We start from the raw sequence: 22,447 nt of genomic DNA, 5'->3' as shown, positions 1-22,447 counted from the left end.
ATCAGTGCTTGGTCTCAGTGCCACACAGGCCCCTGGCACATCATCCCTGACAGACATACTGGTACCTTAGGAAAATCCTGTGTCTCTTCCTGACACCCTGTCTCTCGCAGTTTTGCAGCTACGGCTTCAGCAGAGAAGGACCCGTGAGCAGCTGGCAGACCAAGGCATCATGCCACGTGAGTACCATTTTCTGCCTTTTTCACCCACTCATGGATCTGGGGTTCAGTGTTCCTCCTGGGTACTGCTGAGATGCTGTGTGGCACCAGCTGTCTGCTCAGATCCCCAGTGCTCTGAGCAGATTGCTGCTGAGCTGGGCTTTATTTCCAACCCTGTAGCAATACAGGGTGCTGTACAGTGGTGCTCAGCATTTGCTATGCAAGATACAGCGCTGCTATTCAAACTGAATTTAGGATTGCTGCTTAGCTTACAGCATCCAAAAACTGAGCTGCATAGTGCCCTGTCCCAGAGGTCACTGTGGCAAAGCAAAGCACTTTCCAAGGGCAGAGCATCTCACATCCTCCTGCAGAAGTCAGGAGCTTCTGTGGAAGGGTCAGACCCACAGTGTAGGGAAAAGTTGGAGAGGGATGCTAGACTTCAAGATGTGTGTAAATGAAAATCCCATTCTGCACAAGCAGAAACCTGTAGCATCTGTAGAAACCATCGTGAAACCTGTAGCCCTACTGAAGAAAAGCTCAGGCTCCATGTGCATGAATCTGTGATGATCTGGGGTCCAGGTGAAGGACAATCCCTGGTAGCTCTCCATCTCATCATGGGGGTCTCTGCTAAGATCACAGCTTTCCAGAAGCTGTGCCACATTTGTCTCTTCTGGCTAACCTCAAAGACTGTGATGCAGCTTTTGTTGAACCAGCAGAACAAGAGCTCACTAGGATCATGGCTCTAGCACTGCCTGCAGCACCCTGCTCATCCCTCTGCTGCCCCTCTCTCATGCAGCTGCCTTCCTAAAAGCTCCTGTTGAGGGAGCTGGCAACAGATGCCTTCTCATTACACTGTTGCCAGCATCAAGCATTAAAAAAACTTGAGCAAAATGATAAAAATCACATCTGTCAAGGTTTTAGGAATTATAAATTAAAGCTCTTCTCATTTTTCCTGTTTATAGGCATTCACATTCTGTGCTGCCTGCCACCAGCAGACAAGCATTTTAATTGTGGGACTCTAGGAGTTGGAGATTTGAGCAAAATGTTGTGGCATTTGTGATAAAATTTCAAGTACTGGCAATACAGTCAGTGGCCAGAAGTATGTCCAGAGTCTCTGAACCTGCTTATTTCATTCTGCACAAGAGGTCACACTCAGACAGTGTGCAGGTTACCTCTCTGCACATGTATGCAGCTGCAATGCCAGCCTAGCACTTTATGTACCTGATGCTGCAGGGCTGAGCACATGGGGCAGTTACTTACAGCTTCTCTACCCTTCCAGCTTCTAGGCTGACATTTTACAGTCTGGTTTCTGTTCAAGGAGACCATTTTGGGAAACATGAGCACAGCTCAGTCCCTAAAAATATTAAAAGAAGAGGCACTTTTCCACTGTAAAAGCAGACATGCAGAATCCAACTGCTGAATTTAATCTCAGGAGGAAGTGTAAGATGCTGGTGTTAAACAAGTGGGAATCCCAGCCAGCTTCCCTGTGGTCTGGGCACGTGCAGTCAGTCCTTATGAAAAAGTCTTTGATTAAACTTCCCATGTCCTGTCAGCTCTGAAGACCTGCAGATGAGATGTGCCGTAAGAGGCGCACCAGGCTGGGCTATTGGTTCATATGCATTGCAGGTGAGCAGCAAGAAATGAATACAGATGGTTGTGAGTCACTGTGGTTGAGAATAGCTCATCTGGAAAGAGAACAGAGGGTCATTGCTGATCTCCGTGTTGAGTCAGGTTTGGTACCAAGCTTGGAACATGTGCTTGATTCTATGTTGCAGGTCAAGTTTTTTCAAAAACTGTCACATTTTCAGCTGATGCTGAACTTTGTTTTTTTAACTGATTCATTTTATATAGAAACCACAAAAAGAGGTGAAACGACAGACTAAGAGATTAGCATTGGATAAAAGCCTTGAGGGCTTGCTGAAACCCTTGCTGATGACCATCCACAGAACCTGCTGAGCTGTTCAGCAGTGTGGATTACAAGCACAGTAAGAGTGAAACTTCAGAGGAACTGAGAAAGCTGACTCGTTTTTGGTACTAAAGAGAGCAGCTCAGAGTGAAGTAATGGTGGTACCTGAGCAAAATGCAGTTAGATGGGTGTCCTTACCTAACTAAAGCCCATTCTGTGTCTGGTTTGATTGGGCAAGATTAATGCCATCAATACCTTAGCTCTATTTCTTTGGATGATCGTCTAAGAAATGTGAAAGCTTCAGATGGTCCCATCACTGGAGAAGGCAGGAAACTGCCGAAAGGAGGCTGCTCAGGGGCAAAAGGCAGTAGTGCTGCTCTTCTGGACCAGGCTCAAAAGTGGATTCAGATGGTCAGAAGTTTTCAGGTTGTATACTGAACAACTGGCAGGCAGAACAATCAACTCTAACATAAAAAACTCCACAAATAATGACAGGCACTGACTGGTAAGCAAGGACAGCCTCTGAGTCCCTTCAGTCCTGTGAGTGTGGGGGGAAGAAGCATCTGAAAGCAAGAGAAAATCTACATTTACTGAGACAAGACCACACTCCTGATGCATATATGTGTATAGGTGAGAGCAGAACCTGTCCTGTTCTTCAGGCTCACTGAGTGGGAAGTTCTTAGCTTATGCAGCACTGGATTGCTGAACTCATGCCATTTTAGTGTCTTAGTGGAATTGAAACTGCCCAGGCAAAATCTTTTAATTCAGGAGCACCCTTCTGCAGAAGAGAGGGCTGCAGGGACAAGTGGGGATGAAACCTTCCCGCATCCCAACACAGGGACTGCCCCATACCCCAACCAGATGTGCCCAAAGGGAAGGAGTGGCAGTTTGCAGCATCAAGGATTCCTCAAGGAAAATTTCTCCCTGGTGTGATGGGATGCAGAAATAGCTGTGCTTGAAGTAAGGACCCTTCTGCTGTATGCAGCCACCACCTTATCCTCTGACTTGAGCCTTAAAGTCAATAGTCCTAAGATTATCAACACCAAACACAGCAGCTCTGCCCTGTTGCCTCCAGACCTCAGCCATTTCAAGCTGCCAGGCCATTGCCTGACAAGGTGTCTGAATAACCAGTGTTAGCAATGTATTTATTTGTTTTTTCAGACTAACACAAGCTGCAGCATCCACATAATTCCTCCAAAAATCTTGGTAAATGGCTAAATTCCGCAACATTTTCCTCATGAATAGTATGGTGTTTGACTGGTCAGTGCCCATAGCAAGCTCCCAGTGTCAGGACTTCAAAGTGAATGGAGCTGTAAAAGTCATTTCTCTTGCTACCTTCATTTTCTTGTATGCACCATTTTATTTTGCTTCTGGTTAAACTAGCTGTCACCAGTCCTCATGGCTGCTCACTGGAGCATGGCACAGTAATGCTGGCTTGTCTGTATGTCGCTTTCCAAACATGAGAAGCAGGAATGTGCCCTCTGTGTTTTCCTGTGGTTCCCTGGAGGTTAGGGGTGTTTGCCTACCAAAAGCCAATTCAGGCCCCAATCATTTTCCAGCTTCCCTCATTCTTTTCATCGTCCTTTTCTAGACTGATGCAGGACATCATGTCCTGTATGAAAAATAACTTCTGTCCTCGTTGTATCCCACTCACAAGATGGAAAGGGAATTAAGTGTTGTCAAACAAAGAGTTGTAGCAGGCTGTCTTTGTGGGTCAGGGCACCTTCCCCTTCCCCATCCCAATGGGAACAGTTCATTTTGCTTGCTTACACAGACAGAGAAGAATTTCTGCAGGGACTGAGAAATATTAACCCCTTCACCACACAAATTTCTCTTCAGTTTCTACAGAATCAGGCTAAACAAGGAAGTGTGCAGAGTCCTCCTTAACTCAGCACAGACTGCTCTCACTGGTCCAAGACCCAGGGATCATTTGCCTTCCTTTTGGGACCCTCTCTGGGTTAATCCTTAGTGCCAGTAGATGCTAAGATCTGTCTGGTCCTGGCCAGACAGCTGCCCAAGGAAGCACCATGTCACACCAGTGCTTCTGGGCAGAGGGCAGGTCAGTGTCCATAGAGAAGGAGCCAACAGAAGATGGAGGGCTAGTCAATGATGGAAGAGGGACAAAGGAAAGCAGCTCCAGGGTCCTGGTTGCAGCACCCTTGCTGGAGGCTGTAACCCCATGGCCCCAAGTGGCCAGGCAGGTCTTTTCCTTTTTTCTGCTGGCCTCAGTCACCTACAGGTGTTACTTGCAGGTGAGGTCCCCTCAGCCTGATGCTCTCCCTAGATCAGTTTGCCAGGGCTGTGGTGCCCCCTCAGTCCCGTTACGTGCAAGAGCTCCAGGAAGAGCTCCAGGAAGAGCTCCAGGAAGAGCTCTAGGAAGAGCAGCACTTGCTCTCCAGCACATCCCCCTAAGCAGCACATCCCAAAGCCTGCACATCTCCCTGCCCATGTCCCTCCTGCACTCCCTGTGCTCCCCATCCCCTGCTCTCTTGCTGTGGCCTAGCGGAGAGCATGGGATTTCCCAGAGCTTTCCTGAGTTATTTTTAGTCAGTGCAATAAAGAGAGCAGCTAGTTTGTGTTGCTATTTTTATAGCACTCATTAAAATGCTGTTGCTGAATATCCTGGTGGCTGCTTGCTTCCACTCCTGTGCTGACTGCTCCTCTCTCTTTCCTGTTGCAGCACTGAAAAGCCCATCCGCATTCCATGAACAACGAAAAAGTCTGGAGCGAGCCAAGGTAATTCCTACTGCCATCCCAATGAGTGAACACATGGGCTCGCTTTGCATGAGTTGTGGAGTTTGAAAGCACCTTTCACCACCTCATCTGCCTTCCTCTACCAATGCCCTCTGGCCACAGATGAGGGTCAGGGCATTTCCCTTGCTTCAGACACGCTGGGGTCAAGCCAGGGTTCATGTGTCTAGGAGCACCCTTCTCCAGGCAGGAGGTTTAAAACTGCAGAGGGGTCATCTGTCCCCTGAGCTTGGGGGTTTTAAAACAGTCCCTGGGTTTTACAAGAGCCTAAGGCAGGGTTCAGCCTTCCAGTAAACCTCCAACTACATAAACGTCCAACTACTTCAAGCCTCTGTTTTTCTTGCAGGGCCATATCCACAGCCCACTTCATGCTGTGCTGACTGCTCTCCACTCCAGCAAAAGTCAGGGCATAGAGAACAGTCAGCATCAAACAGGACAGATGAGAGGCTAAGTATTTAGCAAGTGTGCAGGAGGAATGTGAGATGTCACCTGGAGGAAGTCCCCAGGAGACTCATACTTGCCATCAGAGAGGAGCTGGGCCTTTGGTCAGCTGTACTGCTGGTCCACTGCAATATCCCAGGAGCTAAGTGAGCCAGTCTCCCACTCACCCCATTGCCTATCTGCACTCAGGCTTCCCAAAATATTGCTGAAGGCAGGGACAAGATAAGCAGCCATTTCCAGAGCACATTTAAACTCTGTGATGTGCTCACATTTTGGAAAATCACACCAAACACTTTCTATAGTACCCAGCATGCAGCTCTGACCAAGCTAGAGAGATGTCCACACACAAAGGGAACAGTCACACAGGTTTCTCTTGAATGCAAGAGCTTCTTCTGTTAGTCTGCAAAATGTGCCTACAGTCACATGGAAAAGGGCCTTTGCAAGAAAGTATGGCTGTGAAATATGGAGAAGTGCTCTCCTGAACTTAAACACACTCCAAATCACTTGCCCTGAGACTCCAGCTGTAATAAATGGCTAGCATAAGAAACGCAGTCTGACTCTGAAAAATTAGCATGCTTACGAAATTTCAAGCAATCCAAAGTATCCCTGAAGTGTCATATATTTTACAGTTTCGTATACATTTGTATCTCTTTGTCCTGCTCTTCAAAGGCTTCCACTGGCTGGTTGCCTGGGGGAAAGGGAAGGATGGTCTAGTGTATCCCAAACTGCACACATTTTTAGATCATGCTAATGAACACACTGATGAACACAGCCTAGAACAAAAATATATTCCTTTGCAAGGATGCCCTGCTTATAGCCCTGACAGGAAAGGAGCAGCAGCTGTTTCCAGATAATTATTCAATAGCATTTGTTGTTTAGCTGATATTCCTTCAAACTGATGTTCTGCAAACAGAAAGCAGATAACAATAATGGTTTTCATGTGTTTTGAAAGCTCTTCTGCTTCATCCAATGCTAAAAAGAAAAAACACATCTGAGGTCTTTCTCCACTGTTTGCACTCCAGTGACACAAATACAGCTCATAGACAGTAAAAGGTCAAATGGAACTGTAATCACAGCAGAAGGTCAGGTTAGCATGGTGACAATGCAGGAGTCAACATGATGGTGTCACGTCTATAGGACAGTAATTCAGATTTAGCTCAAGTGAGGCCTTGATCTGACAGCGAGAAGTGAGTTGGGTGAATGTAACTGCACCCAAATGCAGGCATCATCCAGCTCTAAGCTGGCACAGAATCCAGGCAGACCTACAGGTGGTCCAAGCAAGGGATTGTGATGGTGAAAATAAGCTGGGGAAAAATTATGGGGGAAGGGTAAGGAATTGCAAAGGCTTCAGTAAATAAAATGTCTATTATTTGTTTAAACATGTCACTGGCTATGGACGAGGCTGGCGTTAGGCCAGGGCAGCAGACTTTGAAGTCGATGTCCTATGGTAGATTGCTGGGCTGGAGGACAGAGGCCGTCTGGCTCAGCTTACACCCAGCCTCTGCCTCACAACAGCACAGCCCCAGCTAGGTCATTCCTGACAGATGTGCAGCAGCCAACAGCCATCCCATCCACCCCCTCAGCAACCCTCTCCATTGCACCCTAACCTGTGCTGTTACCAAGTCTTCCCTGATTCCCAGCCCAAGCTTTTCAGTTGCAGCTTAAGCCCATTACTTATCCTTCTACAAGCATGGGCAAGCAGAACCATTTATTTCTTTTTGTGCAGCACGTTTTAAAATTATTTTGCACCCTGTTTCCCTACAGCAGACACATCTCTGAGCTGATCAGTCTCCTTTCCTTTCAGCCTCTCCTCATTGATCCCATTTCTGACTCATTGATTTCTGCTGCTGCCCACCAGGCTCTTCCCACATGTTCTTTGAACGCAGGTCCCAGAGCAGGGCCTTGCTATTCCTTGTGTCCATGTGACATTCCTCGTGACATTCCCTAGAAAGCTGCCTGCCAGTTCAATTTCTATCTAAGGTCACTGTCCACCGAGCACTGCAGAAACTTCTCTGGTGGATTAATCTTCATTCCTTCCAGTGTTTGTGCAGCTGCCTCAACTGTGGCTAACTGTGACCTGACTGTAGTCATTTCCAATTCTCCTTCTTTAACTGTATCCAACGTATTTCAGATGATTTCTTCAATTACTCCAAATTATTTTCTATTGCAATCTGTTAGTCTTGAATGAATCAGAGTTAAGCAGTATGTCTTCTATCATCCAAGGCATTAATGAAAAAATTGAATAGTAGGAAGAATTGCTGCAGAACATGATTTGATATATTCTTGTGTTTACGCTGTGAACCATTCCTAATTCCTTTGGTGACCCACTGTTATGCTCCTTTCTTATGCTTGTCTTATCCAGATCAAACTCTCTGGTTTGAATATGAGAAAATGAGATAATGTCAAAACATGCGTAGAGTCAAACTACGTGACACACTTTGTTTATTCCTGTAACAGAAATCTGTCATCCCTCCATAAAAGGAAAATATTTGCTGTGGTATCATTTGTTCTTGAAGAATCCATCCTGGCCGTTACTCACTTCCTTGCTATCTTCAAACTCCCTTTATATAGATTGTTTGATTGCTTGTTCCAGTATCTCTCTGATTGGAGTCGTAATTTCCAGGTTTCTTCTCTCCATCTCTTTTAAAGCAGTAAATTGTGCTCTCCCTGGTCCAGCTTCCTGGAGAACCAGAGATTGTTGCTATTACTTCAACCTGTATATCTTTTACCACAGGTTTTCTGATTTTGTCTAGCTGCTTGTGTTATTTTATATTTATCCTGAAGAGTTTAAACCTTTTAAAAAATGTATATTTTTATACTATTTCTTCTAGCACCTCAACTAAGCAAATAGCTGATAATTAATCTAAGTTATTCTTTAGCTCTTCTTCACCAGGTGGTAAGCTTGCATCTATAAACTTGAGGTCAACTACCGCAGTCTGACTTCCTTGGCCCAGAGGAAGGTGTTTTTGTACCTCTGTGTGCCTTTCTGTTCCTAAAACCATGAAGAATTGGGTACAAGCTCATCACAAGCTCAGCTGCAGTGATCTGCAAAGTGTTTTTTTCCAAACCCACACTACAGATGGGGTAGATGGGATGAGGAACTGCAGAGCACGTAGCTGCAGGAAGGCTAAGTCTTGTGGTTGACCTGGGGTGAGTGTCTGGGTATCCTCATGACTTGCTCGGTCTTGTATGTCATTGCAGAGTGACAGGCTTCCCACGGAAGTAATTGCTAATACTACACCATGGCACTGCTGCAGTGCAGCTCTCAAAGATGATGCGGGTTGCTAAGCCAGCAGATCTGTCCCTCCCAGTAAACAGGTCCATCCTTCCCATAAGCTCTCATAAGATTTGAGGGATTAGAAGCCCAAGGATAATTGGCCAGGACACAGTCTAGTTGTGAGGATAGTGAACATTCAGTAGCTCCGTGCATGTTGTTCTCTTTCTGAAGAACTTCTGTTCAAGAATCAGCCAGTGTCCAGGTGAAAAAAAATGCCACTTGGGAGCTCACTCAACCTAAACTGTAATGAATCCAAAAAAACATGGGACAGCACAGGGGCACCTGCTCTCTGTACCTTATTGATGCTCTAGTCAGGTAATACTCTCTGCATTTGTGTTCTGCAGACTGAAGATTATCTCAAGCACAAGATCAGAAGCAGGCCTGAGCGATCAGACCTGGTCAATATGCACATTTTACAAGGTAAGACTGCCTGGGATTCTCCCACATACTTATCTCTCCTGCCCCACCTGAGTTCCTTTCAGGACTCTCATTACTATTTACTTTGCTCCAGATGCTCATGAGAGCCACTGTCAAAGGGGACATGCTGTAGTAGCCAGTCCAGATCCAGTCTTTGGGTGGAAGACACACTTTTCCCCTGACAGGAGACCCAAGGCCTTCTAACCTTTGTTCCATCTCTGGCAGGGACCAGCGTGAGATGGTCTAGAAGATTGTAGGGTAGAAAACAACTATGAAAGAGAACACTGTTAGAAGTGCAGAGGTCCTGCACTTCTGGAACAGGTTGCCCAAGGAGGCTGTGGATGCCCCATCCCTGGAGGCATTCACGGCCAGGCTGGATGTGGCTCTGGGCAGCCTGGGCTGCTGGTTGGTGACCTGCACATAGCAGGGGGTTGGAACTCGATCCGATGATTGTGGTCCTTTTCAACCCAGGCCATTCTATGATTCCATGATTCTGATCCTCATGAAGTACAAACCTTGGGCACTTGTGGTGAAAGCCTTTTAGCAGGTGGTTCTCATATCTTCCCAAAGCTGGACATGTTTTTTATTTTTTTGCCATAATTCTTATGGTTATGTTGAACGAAACAAAATGAAAGCTGATGGAAATAATAACCCTGTGCATTGCTATATGAAAAGGTTGAGCTCTGCTCTAAGTATGTGCATTTTCCCCTTCTCCAGCCTGATGTCTTTTTGCAGCCAGGGAGCTGGCAGTGCTCTGCTGCATCCCATCACAGGCAGCAGATCTCTGCAGTGTCCCCCATTATCTCCAGAGATAAGGAGCTCCTTTGAGACAGGGAGGATTGTGCAGTCTCCCTCCTCAAACCCTGTCAGTCCCCCTGTCAGTCCCCAAGGAAAAGCAGATTACTTTCTGGTGACTGTAAATGCTGGCTCCTGCTCACTCTCTGGATAAAGTCCATATTTCTTTTTCCTCTGGCGTGCTGGAGGTCTAAGCCAGGAGTCTGATAGATTCATGCCACTGCCATCCTCTACCTGTGTCTCTCCATCCCTAAAATAAGCCAGCATCATTTCCCATTTAACAGGTGGAAGAGTCTTTCCCTTAGGTTAAGCAAGTACAGACTGGAATTGAGGCTGAGGGCAGTAGAAGAGATGTGGAGCTGCAGTCGCTGAGCACTGACAGGGCTGGCCAGACACAGGGGAGGTGCAGAGCCTGCCTAGTTGTGCATGGAGCACCTGGCTGTGCTGCCCCACACACACTTCTGGGTTGAGGCCTCTACTCACTCATGGGGGTGTGCCCTGGAGTATCATGGGCTTATCTGCCCAGCAGGTTCCTAACTGGACATAGAGGTGATTGAAATGGGGCAGCTGGGAAATGTGCCATCATCTAAATGTCTTCCAGACACACCTTCTGTTACTGCTCACCTCAGGGACCTCATGAGGTTTCCACACAATCTAGTCTGAGGCCAACAATGACCTTACATCAGCTCTCCTGACTTCCTGCAGAGCATTATTCCCTGGTATCAAGCTTGTGTTGAGCACAATATCTCTTCCATAACAGCGTCCAGCCTTTGAAGGCAGCACAGCTTAGGTGCAACCCTTCTTTTTTTTGACCCCCAAGGTTTTGACCCCCAGTGGTCTAGATGCAATCTCGTTTAGGGTCTTGCTCCTTCTCTATCCAAGCTGATGCTATGAGAGGAGACAGAGCATCTTTGTTTAGGAAATTACCATTTTCTGTGGTAATTGGTCACTGCTCTGTCACCTCTCAGTAAGTGGGAGTTTCTCGGCTGGATTTGGTCTGGCAGTAGATTCCAGATCTCGCTGCCTTTATTATGCTCCTCTTCACTAACTTGTTTTTTCCCTGGAGGCCTGGAACGGTGTCCTCACACTGCCTCTAAACGTTCCACTCCTGAAGCTTTTTATCTTCCAGAGCAAGGCATTTACTCCAATTGTCAAACACTGTTAATGGTTCTTTTCTCCAGCTGTTCCACAGAAGTACAGATCTGCATTAGACCACAAGAGCCACTGGGCTCCTGGCAGGCAGGAGTCAGAGTCCACTTAGCCTCTCAAGTCAGTTACAGCTTAATGAAGTTTCCATTGCAGATCATTTCTGGGCCTTCGGAAGGATGCTTCAGCTGCTGGCTGGGTTTGAAAGCCTAGGTTAGAAAACAAAGGCTTTTAATTGGGCATAGAGAAACTTGACCTCAGGCTCAGGGGAGGTTACTCGTCCTAAAGCCCCATCTTGCCTCCAGCCTCAGAGCAGCTCCTGCTGGACACTGAGCTCTGCTTGTGTCTCGGCTGCAGCCCAGAAAGACTGTGCTGAGGGGAAGCATGCTCTCAGCAAGCAGTGTGCTTACAGATGGGCCTGGTCCTGAACTGATGCCTTCCATTTGGCCTTTTAGACTCAGCTGCAGAGGGGTCCATTCAGTCCACTCAAATGAAGCTGAAAAGAGCCCGACTGGCAGATGATCTCAATGAAAAGATTGCTCTCAGGCCGGGTCCTTTGGAGCTGGTGGAGAAGAATATTATTCCTGTCGACTCAGCTGTGAAAGAGGCCATAAAAGGTAGTGGAAGTGAACGTGCATTTTGTGTTGTGTGCATGGCACGGGGCAGGGGCTGGAGAGGTTACAAGGACATACAGCAGTGACTGCCTGGATTTAAGAGTAGCAGCTGCACATTATTTAAATTTCCTTATTTTCACAGTAAACAGTCAGGTTCTACACAGTCTTACTCGGGTCCATGAAAAGAGAGTTTTCGTCTTAGAGTATCTGTGATGGAAACACGAATCATTTTTCAGCCATGTCTTGTCAGGGAGAATACATCCTTTCTTCCCTCACTTGCCCCATCCAAGACTTTGAGTACATAAATGATACTGCTGGAGAGAGGACATTCTTTCCTCCCTTACATGGGAGAGGGCTTGGGTTCACACATGCAGACATCAGGCCAGCCTGGTCCTGCTTGTGCCCTGCCAAACTCTTACATCCCAAGGGTGAAACAGCCCTGGTTCAGTGAGGCTGCTGCTTTGTTTTTCCACTGATGTTAGTGGAATGCAAGGTCCAACAGAGTAGAGGGAAAGGGGCGCCAGTCTTCTGGGGGATACAAGGAGCTGACTGAATCCCAAAGGAGAGTATTCTCCTACTATTTCCCAGTACTTAGTTTATGCCTAAACTTAGTGTTCCTCCACCACCCACATCCCAGCTAGAGGGGAGAGGCAGGATCCCTTGCAGTTATTTCCCCCATGCTGCTGCAGGAAGGCCAGTGCATGGGCTGAAACAAAGGAGACTGGTGACTCAGAGTTCCCCAGTGCCAAAACAGGGAGATCAGAAAGCAGAGAAAAGAGCAGGAAAGCCTGCAGGGTTGTTCAGTGCCAGCCCAGCAGCCCGTATTTCTGGGCTCATCTCTGTGTCCAAATTGAACCTCAGGCCTCAAGTGGGGCACTAAGAGCTGTTCTGCCTCCAGGAACTCCTTGTTCTGTTGCTCCTCATTCCTAAATACACGGGATTATTTCCACTGGCATAATCCCATGACAAGTATCTATTCTGGGCTGAGGGAAAAACAGGGACAATGGCAGAGCTCTGGGACAGGAGGGGTCTTTGAACTACATGAGCAATGCAGAAAATGGAAACTGAGGCAGGAAGTACTTTGACTTTGGTTTCATCTCAGAAACCAACAGATACAGCGTGAAATACTGCAGGCTTAGACAGATCTCTTCCCTGCCCTCCAGTCGTTCCTGCTCTTCGTTTCCCCACTGCAAAGCACACGTGGGGTACGCACGGCAGTTTCTGCAGTCTGGTTCTTGAGCCACACCATTTGCAGCATTTCACAGCTCTTGCCTTTGAAGGTGAAATGTTCCAGGACTCTGTCTGAAGAGGAATTTTTAGGGAGAGTTCAAGCAAAATCTCCTTAGCCACTTATCGAAGGAGAGAAGAGCGAAAATACAAAACCATTAAAAAAATCCCTCCTCTTATAAACAATCAAGGCAGTTTGAGCATGATTCACTGGAGCTGAGGCTTGGAGGCCAGGCAAAGCGTGCTTGAAGATTTTGAATGTTTCTTTCCATCTGCCTTGTCTGCAGCTTGTGGTAAGCAGAGATTTACAGGACAAAATTGTTAAAAACAAAAGTCTGGCTTTAAATGATTTGCTCACTTTTGAAATTTCTCTCTTTCATAATCCTCTTCTATCAATCACATGCTCAGGAAAGACATGTCCTGGAGGCCAGTTTTATCCCACTTTGGGTGAAACGTACAGCACGTAAGATCAGGCATGAAGCCACTTATGTGCCATCAGAAGCGAGGCTGAAGCTGCACCAGGGCCTTCAGGTTTCTGTAGAAGAAGCCTCAAGCTGAAGGATCCTCAAACTGATTTTGAAAGTTGGAGGCAGTTTGCTGTGCTTGTGCCTTGGGGCTGAAGATTGAACAAGGAGCAGAGATGAGCACTGCACTTCTGAACGTTAAGCCTTTTGTTTTTGCAATACCAGAAGGATGACAAGGTTTAAAATCATTTTCCTTTAACCTTGGAATCTCAACTGTTTATACAGCGGAAAGTTCAGCTGACGTGTTCCTCTAATCACCTCCGGCAGGGTGAGCAGAAAGTGCCAGCCCCCAACAGAAAGCCCTAACATCCCAGTGACAGGAGGCCACCAGTGCCCTACATAGCTGAGCAGTGATATAAGAACCTTTTTTTATCAGGTCCTTGTCATCACTTTGTCCAATATGTTTGAGAGGACAATACCCAGTGCATTAGAAACAGCCCTAAGCAAACACCATTCTGCCTGAGATTACAACAGAGACATGGGATCATGAAACAACATGGCCAGCCCCGGGCTGAACGAGAGCAACAGATAAGGGCAGCACTCCCTGCTCCATGCAGGCCCCCAGTATCAAACAGCAGGATGCAGCACATTCCTGTCATACTCCATGCTGCTGCTATGTCCTGAAGGTCCCCTGTGTTCTGTGCTTTGGTACGTTTTCTCCTCACATGTCTGTGGAATGCCAGCCCAGTGGAAGTCTTGCAGATCCCCAGGTCCCTTTTTCTTGGACTGATTATTCCCAGAAAAGAATGTCCACACTTGTCTGTAGACGTGGGGAGCAGCTTCCACCCAGTCTAGGGAGCAGACTGCACTGCCTTGCACTTCCTCAGGGAAGGTAAAGCTTGGGTACCGTGTCTAATGGCAGCTGTAAAGGAGAGAGGACAGGCTCTATCTCCAAACACAAGGAAGAACACCAGGCTCTGTGGAGTAGGAGGAGAGAGCCCCTCCCCAGCACACTATTGATCTCATATCCCTGTGCCTGTCTGCCCCAGAGCTGCCATGGCAAGGATGCTTTTGGGTTGTCCAAGCAGAAAAAGCAACTCCTCTTGAACACCAGGGTCCCAGAGGAGGCTGGTGCTGGTGATATGCTCAGCGCTCAGAATGGGGACAGGCAAATAGGACACAGAGCCATGTTGTCAAAGGTTACCAGTAAGTGTTGTCTATGCGGGATCTCTTCCCAACAGGAGCTCACAGCAGGCAGCACACCCTCCACAGGGGTCCAGCTGCTGCTGGGGCAGGCAGCCAGGGCTCACCCATCCTGGCACCATGAGCTGGGGCAAGCAGAGATAACCTTTATCTTTCAGATAGGGGCAGGGGTCAGAGCAGGAGGGTGCGTGTCAGTGAGAAGGTGCATATTGCTAGACCAGCACCACAGACAGGTGGAGGTTTGTCCCCAGACTCATTTCCCCATTTGTCACTTTGCTATCAGTGTGCCAAGCTGCCTGACAAATGCCAGATGTGAGCACGAGGAGATTATGAGCATGGCCATGCTGCTCCTTCCTCTACCCCCACCTGCAGCCCTCCCAAGCTCTTGAGAGCTTTTCTTTTTCAACACTTCATTTATCAGTAAAAGCCTGGGGTCAAGAGCTCTTGCCCATCTGACTAGAAGATAGTATGCTGGGAGCTTTTCAGAGGGGAGAAGCAATGTCTGGGGCAGGCTTTGTGGCAATCAAGAAGTAATGGCAGTGTCTTGAAGCATTTCATGTGGGTGAAGCTTGTGGACAGACACTGGACCTGGAAGCCTCTCTCCAGGTGCAGCCGGGTGCACGCATGTTGACTCTTTTGCCAGGAAAGGCTGTGTCACCCTCCAGGTGGATTTCACCTTCAGTTCTTCCGCTGAGGACGGAGTTCCACAAGTGTAATCAAGATGCTTGGCTGATCAAGGAGAGCTGTGGGAGCTGGAGGGACTGGGTTGCCCCTCTCCCCATTGCAGTCCAATGGCAGGATAGGGTAGCCAAGCTGTTGCAGCCCAGCAGGCCTGTAGTCTTTGAGAATGCCTCCTGCTCTGCCAGACCAAGCTCCTCCTAAGAAATGTGTTACCCACCAGCTTCCTTCATTTAGCCATGGGGCCACGGCCTACGGGCTCCTTTCCTTGCCATACCACAGCCTTGTCCTCGGTTTGAGGTGGGATGAGGCATTTGAGCAGCTCAAGCACCTGTGCCCTTGGCCTGCACCCAGATCTTAAAAAGATTGACACACATGGGAAACAGAAACAGTCCTCTGGGCCCAGACCACAGGGTGCAGACATTGCTGTGTGATCCGAGCACTCCTCGTGCTCCTTCCGCTCACCACATCCCTCCCACCAGCAGATGCACACACTGTTGTGCCCACACGTGGCTAGCCGGGAGCAGGAGGCAGGCGGCCATTGTTGCTTCAGGCGGGGCAGCCGGGCACATCCCTGACGTCCACCTCTCTTTGCCTGGCAGGCACGCAGGTGAACTTCTCCAAGCCATCTGATGCATTTGCCTTTGAGGAGGACAGCAGCAATGACGGCCTGTCCCCAGAGCAGGCCAGGAGCGAGGACTCCCAGGGCTCCACAGAGTCGTCAGCAGGCACCAAATCCTCCGAGCTGCCGCCCTCAGCCCCTGCAGGGCTGTCCCAGGTGGGTGGCACCACTGGAAAGCTGCGCTTCCCTGCTCTGCTGGGGCAGGGGCACAGCTCCCCAGTATGAGGGCACAGTTGGGCTGGTGGGGATGGAGGGGCTGCAGGGATGGATTGGGGCACTGAATGCGACTGGGAGGGCAGTGAGGTGGCAACACTGAAGCTGGGCTTGAGGGAACTGGGATGGACTGGGGGAAATGAGAATGCTGGGTTAAGGAGCACTGGGATGAGATGTGCTCTAGGCTGGGAGGACTGTGGGAGCTGGAGGGACTGGGTTGCCCTGAGGTGAACGATAGGAGATTTCAGGTCAGGCTTAAAGTATCCTGGGGAACTGGGAACACTTTGGGCAGAGGAATGGGTCCAAAGGGCCCACACCTGCCCCACGTTCCCTCTCACATTGCACCTCTCCCTTCCAGGATCAGCCCCGTGGCACTGAGGGCAGCACCACGGAGCTTGCCTCAGGCCAGAGCGGCCAGTGCGACAGCCCCAAGCAAGCAGTGGGGCAGGACAGCCCACCTCTCCCAGTGCCCTCTGTGGTGAAGGTAATGTCTGCATATCCACACTCCCTGGGAGAGGTAATACTTGCAGGGCAGATGGCTACAACCAGGCCAGAAGTACCCATGTGCTGCACCCCATGTGATGGGGAAGTTTGAGGGCTTGGTCTTAAAGGTCTGGAATAATGAGGAGAGATGGATCCCATTTTGTGGTTATACAAGGTAGTGCTTTGGTACTTGCTAGAGGTGACTGCTCAGGTCCTGCATTGGAAACATTCTCTGGTTTGGGAGTTGAAAATATAAGGTAATGCAGAAATACCATCGAGGCAAGGAAGGCCTTTTTCCATCCCGTGTGTTCTTCAGCACAGCTGGGATTAGATGCTGCCCTGGAGAATTCCCTCAAGTGCATGATTAGCTGCTAGAGGAGCTGGGCTGTCAGGGTGCCATCAGGACCTGCCCTTGCTCTATTCAGGCCTCCCATTTCCCACAAGAATGTCAAGAGCTCTTCTCTCAGCTAATTCCTTTTCTTCTTTAACCAACAGTCAAAATCATCCAGTGACAGCAAGAACCGTCACAAAAAGCCCAAAGACACCAAGCCGAAGGTGAAGAAGCTGAAATATCATCAGTACATCCCTCCAGACCAGAAGGCAGAGAAGTCCCCTCCACCTATGGACTCTGCATATGCAAGACTCCTCCAGCAGCAGCAGCTCTTTTTGCAGCTCCAGATCCTCAGCCAGCAGCAACAGCAGCAGCAACAGCAGCAACAGCAGCAGCACTTCAACTACCCAGGGATGCACCAAGGCCAGATAAAGTGAGTGATGATGTGCCAGTAGCAGGGCTTAGTACTATCTCCCTCCAAACATTCCTCTTCCATTTTCACTTGTGCCAGTGCATTGGAGATAAATACATGTAAGGGAAACATAGCAACCTCCCAAAAACCTGTTCTGACTTTGTGCACTAGCTGGGGAACCTGTGACCTGCTGGTAGGATACCAGCAATCTCCTTGCAGCCCAAACTGGGGTTGGCAGTCCTTCAGGTCTCATACAGGGAATAAGAGCCCCAAAGGAGCAGGGAGATGGTATATCATAGCAATGGGAACAGAGTCCCCAGAGGGCAGACTTGTTACCTCGTATCTTCTTTGTTATTTCAGGCAGTCAAATGAGCAGATGATCAAAAGTTCAAATGCTTCATCAACTTCTGTCAGCAGCACCCCTCTTTCTCCTGTGAAAACCACCTTTTCAGGACAGACTTGTGTCTCATCTATCAAGCCAGGCCCTCTGCCATCTAACCTGGATGATCTGAAAGTAAGTGAACACTTTGTCAGCACAGGAGCAGAATTTTATAGCCCGCATGTTCATTGCTACTCTTACGTGTGCAATGTAGTTGCAGCAACAATGCGGGTTGTGCTGACAGGTGCTGACTGTGTGTTACAGACCAGCATGCACCACCACACTGTGAGCAAACCAAGGTGTACAGCACAATGGAGCAGGAATTGGTCAGGGTGGTAATAATCCCTAAAAACAGGGATTTGCTCCTATGTGGGCATCACGTGTGCACTGCTCCAGTGGATCTGGAGCATCTTGAGACAGCTGCAGGCCAGGACATCAGGTCCAGCACTAGAGGACAGTCAGTGTTGCTGTTCTGACAGCTCATGACCCCACAGCTTCTGTAGTATTATGGTGGATATCTTGGATATTGCCAACAGAACAGACAGAAAATAGATCAGCATGTCCTTCACACCCACCCAGTGACTCAGCTTCTCTGCAGCCATTGCCCATGCTGAGACAGACCATGATGCTGCAACTCCTCTGCCAGCAGCAGTCAGGCAAGGTCCACTCACTGCACAAGCAGGTATCTCCAAAGACTGCAAATGTGAACACTGAGTAGTATCTAATCCTCTCATGTAGGCAAGGGCACAAGGGATTGGGGTTTCTTAATAGAGCTTCAGCCATAGGGAAGACCAAGTCTTTTTAAGAGCAGAGACCTTGGGGTAATGGATTTCTCTATCACTGTTAGATGGGAAAATAAAATGAGAAAGAAATAATATGAGTTTGGCCATAGAAAAAAGTTCTTCACTGAGAGGGTGGATAAGACTCTCCAAGCAGCCGTCACAGCACCAAGCTTGACAGAGTTTGAGAAGCATATGGACAACACTCTTAGACACAGAGTTTGATTTTTGGGTAATCCTGTGTGGTGCCAGGAGTTGGACTCACAGGATAGTTTCAACTCAGACTATTCTATGATTCTGTGAGTCTATGATTCTATGACAGTGATAACATTGATTAGATACCTGAGCCTGGTTCAGATGTCTGAAGATGGAGCAGCTAGCTCCAAATGTATGCAGTCATGTTGTCTGAGCTAAAGAATGCCATCATCTTGTTCCTGGGCTGTGTTGAAAGTCCTCCACTCATGTAGAAACTTACTGCTAGGAAGGGAATCCTGGGTTACCTCCATGGCCCAAAGACCTCTGCTGGCTCATGGAGAGCAGTAAGTTTCTAGCAGAAGAAGGAAGGTTTTCCCATTAGGAAGGCTCAGGGTCCTGCAAAAGATATGGTGATCAGGGCTGTGCGTGGTGACTGAGCACCTGGGGAGCCAGAGCAGGGAACCTGTGATGTCAGGTTTCTAAAGCGCTTGCCTTCAAGGGAAAGCATTGGGAATGATTGTTGGTGACTTTTCTTCTAGGTGTCAGAACTGAGACAGCAGCTCCGAATAAGAGGCCTGCCTGTATCAGGTACCAAAACAGCACTGATGGAACGGCTACGGCCCTTTCAGGAGTGCAGCAGCAATGCAGTGCCGAATTTCAGTGAGATCACAACTGTCACCTTTCCAGTCACTCCAACAAGCACCTTGTCAAATTACCAGTCGCAGTCTTCCACAGGCATGTTATCAAATGGCTTCTACCACTTCGGCAGCACGAGCTCCACTCCACCCATCTCTCCAGCCTCCTCTGACCTCTCTGTGAGCGGCTCTCTGCCAGACACATTCAACGACGGGCCCATGTCTTCTCCACAGTTTGGTCTTCAGCCATCTCCAGTTCATGGTACTGCTGAGGAAAGCCTGCTGAGCAGCATGAATGGAGGGAGCATCCAGCTGGAGCTGGAAGGGATTGACACAGAGAAAGACAAGATGCTGGTGGAGAAGCAGAAGGTCATCAATGAGTTGACGTGGAAGCTGCAACAAGAGCAGAGGCAGGTAGAAGAGCTAAGGATGCAGCTGCAGAAGCGAAAGAGAAGCAATGGCCTTGAGGAGAAACAACAGCCCTCCCAGCATTTCTTTGGCGTCCCCATCAAGCAAGAAAATGCAGTGTCCAGCTGCCCATTTGCATCCAAACAAACTGCCTTGAAAGGCCAAGCCAGCAGCTCAGATAAGTTAAGTAACTGTGGGGTGCCGCAGCTGTCTCACATTGTAAATAGCCACTGCTTGGAGCCTGCAGGGCAAAGCACCATCACCTCCTCGACATTCCTGAGCCCGCAGTGCTCCCCCCAGCACTCTCCACTCGGGGCTGCAAAGAGCCCTCAGCACATCAGCCTGCCGCCGTCCCCCAACAGCCACTATCTCCTGGCAGTGTCCCCTGGCTCACAGGCAGAAGGGCGCAGCGCATCGCCCCAGACCAGCAGTTGCCTTCGCACGGCATCGGTAAGTGGAGAGCACCCCAGCTGTCATCTCTGTAGTGAGCACACACGGGTCTGTGGGCATTCACACAGATGTCTCTGTTTGAGCAATTTTCTGTCAGTGCTGGCATCTTGATGGGCACCCAGGGGGCCGCAGGAACACAATGAGCTGTCTGTAGGGGCACAGAATAGCTGAGATGGAGAATGGGTTGGAAGTTGATGGCACCGCAGGGTCCTTTGCAGGGCATTTCCTAGAGAGCCTTGCTGCCTCCACATCCAGTTGCCCTGGGGGGCCAATCACACATCCTCTGCCCCATGGAGCCTTGGCACAGCTCCCTCTGCCCCAAGTGAGCACTGGCAGAGTTCTCTGTGCCCTGCGAGAGTCCTGGCACAGCTCCCCCTGCTGTGAGGGGACCTGGCACAGCTTTCTGCCCTGGGGAAGCTTTGGCACAGCTTCTTCAGCCCTAAAGGAGCCCTAGCTCATCTCCCCCTCCCCTCAGGAGAGGCTCTGGCTCAGCTTGCTGTGCCTCTAGGGGAGCCCTGGCACAGCTCCCTCTGCCCCATGGAGTCCTGGCTCAGCTCCTTCCACCTGGGGAAGACCTGGCGCAGCTCCCTCTGCCCCATGGAGTCCTGGCACAGCTCAATCCACAATGGGGAACCACCGGTACAGCTCCCTCAGCTGCTGGGAGGTCCCTACTCTCCTGGGGGAGCCCTGCCACAGCACAGCAGGGCTCATCAACATCTTGCTAAGCCATTGCAGCTGCTAACAGTGCAACAGTGTATTTTGACCACTGAGTTGAAGGAGGGCAATTCTCCCGATCATATGGGAAGTCTTTTCTTGGGAATAGGGCAGGACTTGCCACTGGGGTCTGCAATCAGGAGCTTGTTCCCCTCATGCCACTAGCACAGCAGTGTGGTCCCTTGAGTGTCTCCACTCCTCATTCAGCCCTCAGGATGAGTGTGAAAGCTTGTAGAGGGGCACATGCTGCCAACATACAAAAGTAGCATAAATGCCACTGATCACAGTCCTCTTTCATCCCAACACCCTACCTGGGGCAGCACGGCACCTACTGTGAAACACCCAGTACTCACACAGGACAGCTCCTGAGCCACAGTCCCACAGCTTGCACACGGAGCAGTGTGCTGTGTGAGTGTGGCAGGGCTGCAGGGTGACAAAGTAGGATGCAGCCTGTCATGAGGACAGTGATGTACAGGACACAGGCAGTTGGTCTGTCAGTGAGATGGGCAGAGAGGAGCAATGCTGTAGGGGTGAGACAGGCAGAGAGAGTGCTGCAGTGGGACAGGCGGTGGTGTGCAGAGCTGTAGGTGGAACAAGCAGTGGGACTGCACTGTGGTGCAGTGGTGCAGCACTGTGGAACAGTACTCCAAGAGAGGTAGTGGGGCTGCTCTGAACAAACAGGCAGACACAGAGCAACAGCAGGAGGAACAGCACCTCAGGGCTCCTCCAGCTCTTTCCCCACTGCCATGCTCAGGGGGCATGCTCAGGGGGTGGCTCTGCAGTGCCCTGCTGCTCATCCTGGTTGTGAAATCATTATCCTGGGCTTTCCTCATGAAGGGCACCTGTGGGCTTGAAGGCAAGGAAGAACAGCAGCTAGCAGGCACCAGACCTTTGGGTGAGGGGTAAGGTCCCTCCTGGAAGGAGATGGCCTCCTCCTGGCAAAAAGCTGGCACCAGTATGCAGTTTGGCATGGGCATGGGGAAGGCCTGTAGGATGACCTGGCAGTGACTCTTTTGGGCTGCCTGCCTTGGCCTGTGCTCCATGAGATCTCCCAAAACCAGTGGTGACAGAGAAGGTCCCCAAAAGAAGGAGGTGAGAGGCAGCTTATGGCTTGGGGAGCATTGCTATCCTGGATGCAGCCACTCTCTCTCTTGCTCTGCACATTTACAGCTGAGCTGAGTTCTGGAGAACCATGCTCATGGTTCTGGATCCTTCTGGGGTCCTCAGAGCTCAGCCAAGGAGTTATTTCCCCTCTGTTTCCTGCCCAGAAACCAGGCACTGTGAGCTGATCCGACCCACAACACCCTTAGTTTTCCTTCCTGGTTTCAGCTAAGGTGACACAGAGTGTCCTGCATGCTGAGGAGCAGAATCTTTTCCCTGTGCATTGATTTCATTTCCCTGTATTTCCCCCATGTTGATGACTACACAGGCAAGTCAAAAGTTTTCAGTTCCATCCCCAAGTTTTTGTAAGTCAAGCACAGCCCTCTGAGAGGGAAAGTACCCTCCACCCTATAAGGATGCAATAAAGCAAGTAACTGCATGATTTTTACTTTCAACAGAGCCAGAGCTGTGCAGAGTGGTTAAGGCAGCTGCAGGGACTACAACCCTCTATGGGGTCTCTGAGGAGTACAGGCCTTTTTCCATAAGCTTTTTCTGTGGAAAGCTACTAAATCATAGAATCACAGAATTGTAGGGGTTGGAAGGTCCTCTAGAGATCATCGAGACCAACCCCCTGCCAAAGCAGGTTCCCTA

At 49.3% G+C, this 22,447-nt stretch overlaps 1 protein-coding gene across 12 annotated transcripts in view; it reads left to right on the top strand.

Annotated features, from left to right (window-relative positions):
- Nucleotides 1–22,447, top strand: part of MYOCD (myocardin) — a 99,684-nt gene that overhangs the window by 73,123 nt on the left and 4,114 nt on the right. For 6 of the 12 annotated variants that reach the window (XM_010721190.2, XM_010721189.2, XM_010721192.3 and 3 more), the window contains exons 2-10: nt 111–176; nt 4,742–4,797; nt 8,875–8,950; nt 11,344–11,505; nt 15,677–15,852; nt 16,268–16,393; nt 16,888–17,156; nt 17,496–17,649; nt 19,028–19,981. In XM_010721190.2, coding sequence (XP_010719492.1) covers nt 111–176; nt 4,742–4,797; nt 8,875–8,950; nt 11,344–11,505; nt 15,677–15,852; nt 16,268–16,393; nt 16,888–17,156; nt 17,496–17,649; nt 19,028–19,981 — 2,039 coding nt within the window. The remainder of the gene's footprint in view (nt 1–110; nt 177–4,741; nt 4,798–8,874; nt 8,951–11,343; nt 11,506–15,676; nt 15,853–16,267; nt 16,394–16,887; nt 17,157–17,495; nt 17,650–19,027; nt 19,982–22,447) is intronic. The other 6 variants (XM_010721193.3, XM_019621581.2, XM_010721195.2 and 3 more) reach the window with 5 other exon arrangements.

Source organism: Meleagris gallopavo, chromosome 20 (assembly GCF_000146605.3).
Source record: "Meleagris gallopavo isolate NT-WF06-2002-E0010 breed Aviagen turkey brand Nicholas breeding stock chromosome 20, Turkey_5.1, whole genome shotgun sequence".
Taxonomy (NCBI): domain Eukaryota; kingdom Metazoa; phylum Chordata; class Aves; order Galliformes; family Phasianidae; genus Meleagris; species Meleagris gallopavo.
This window is presented reverse-complemented; position numbering and strand designations above follow the sequence as displayed.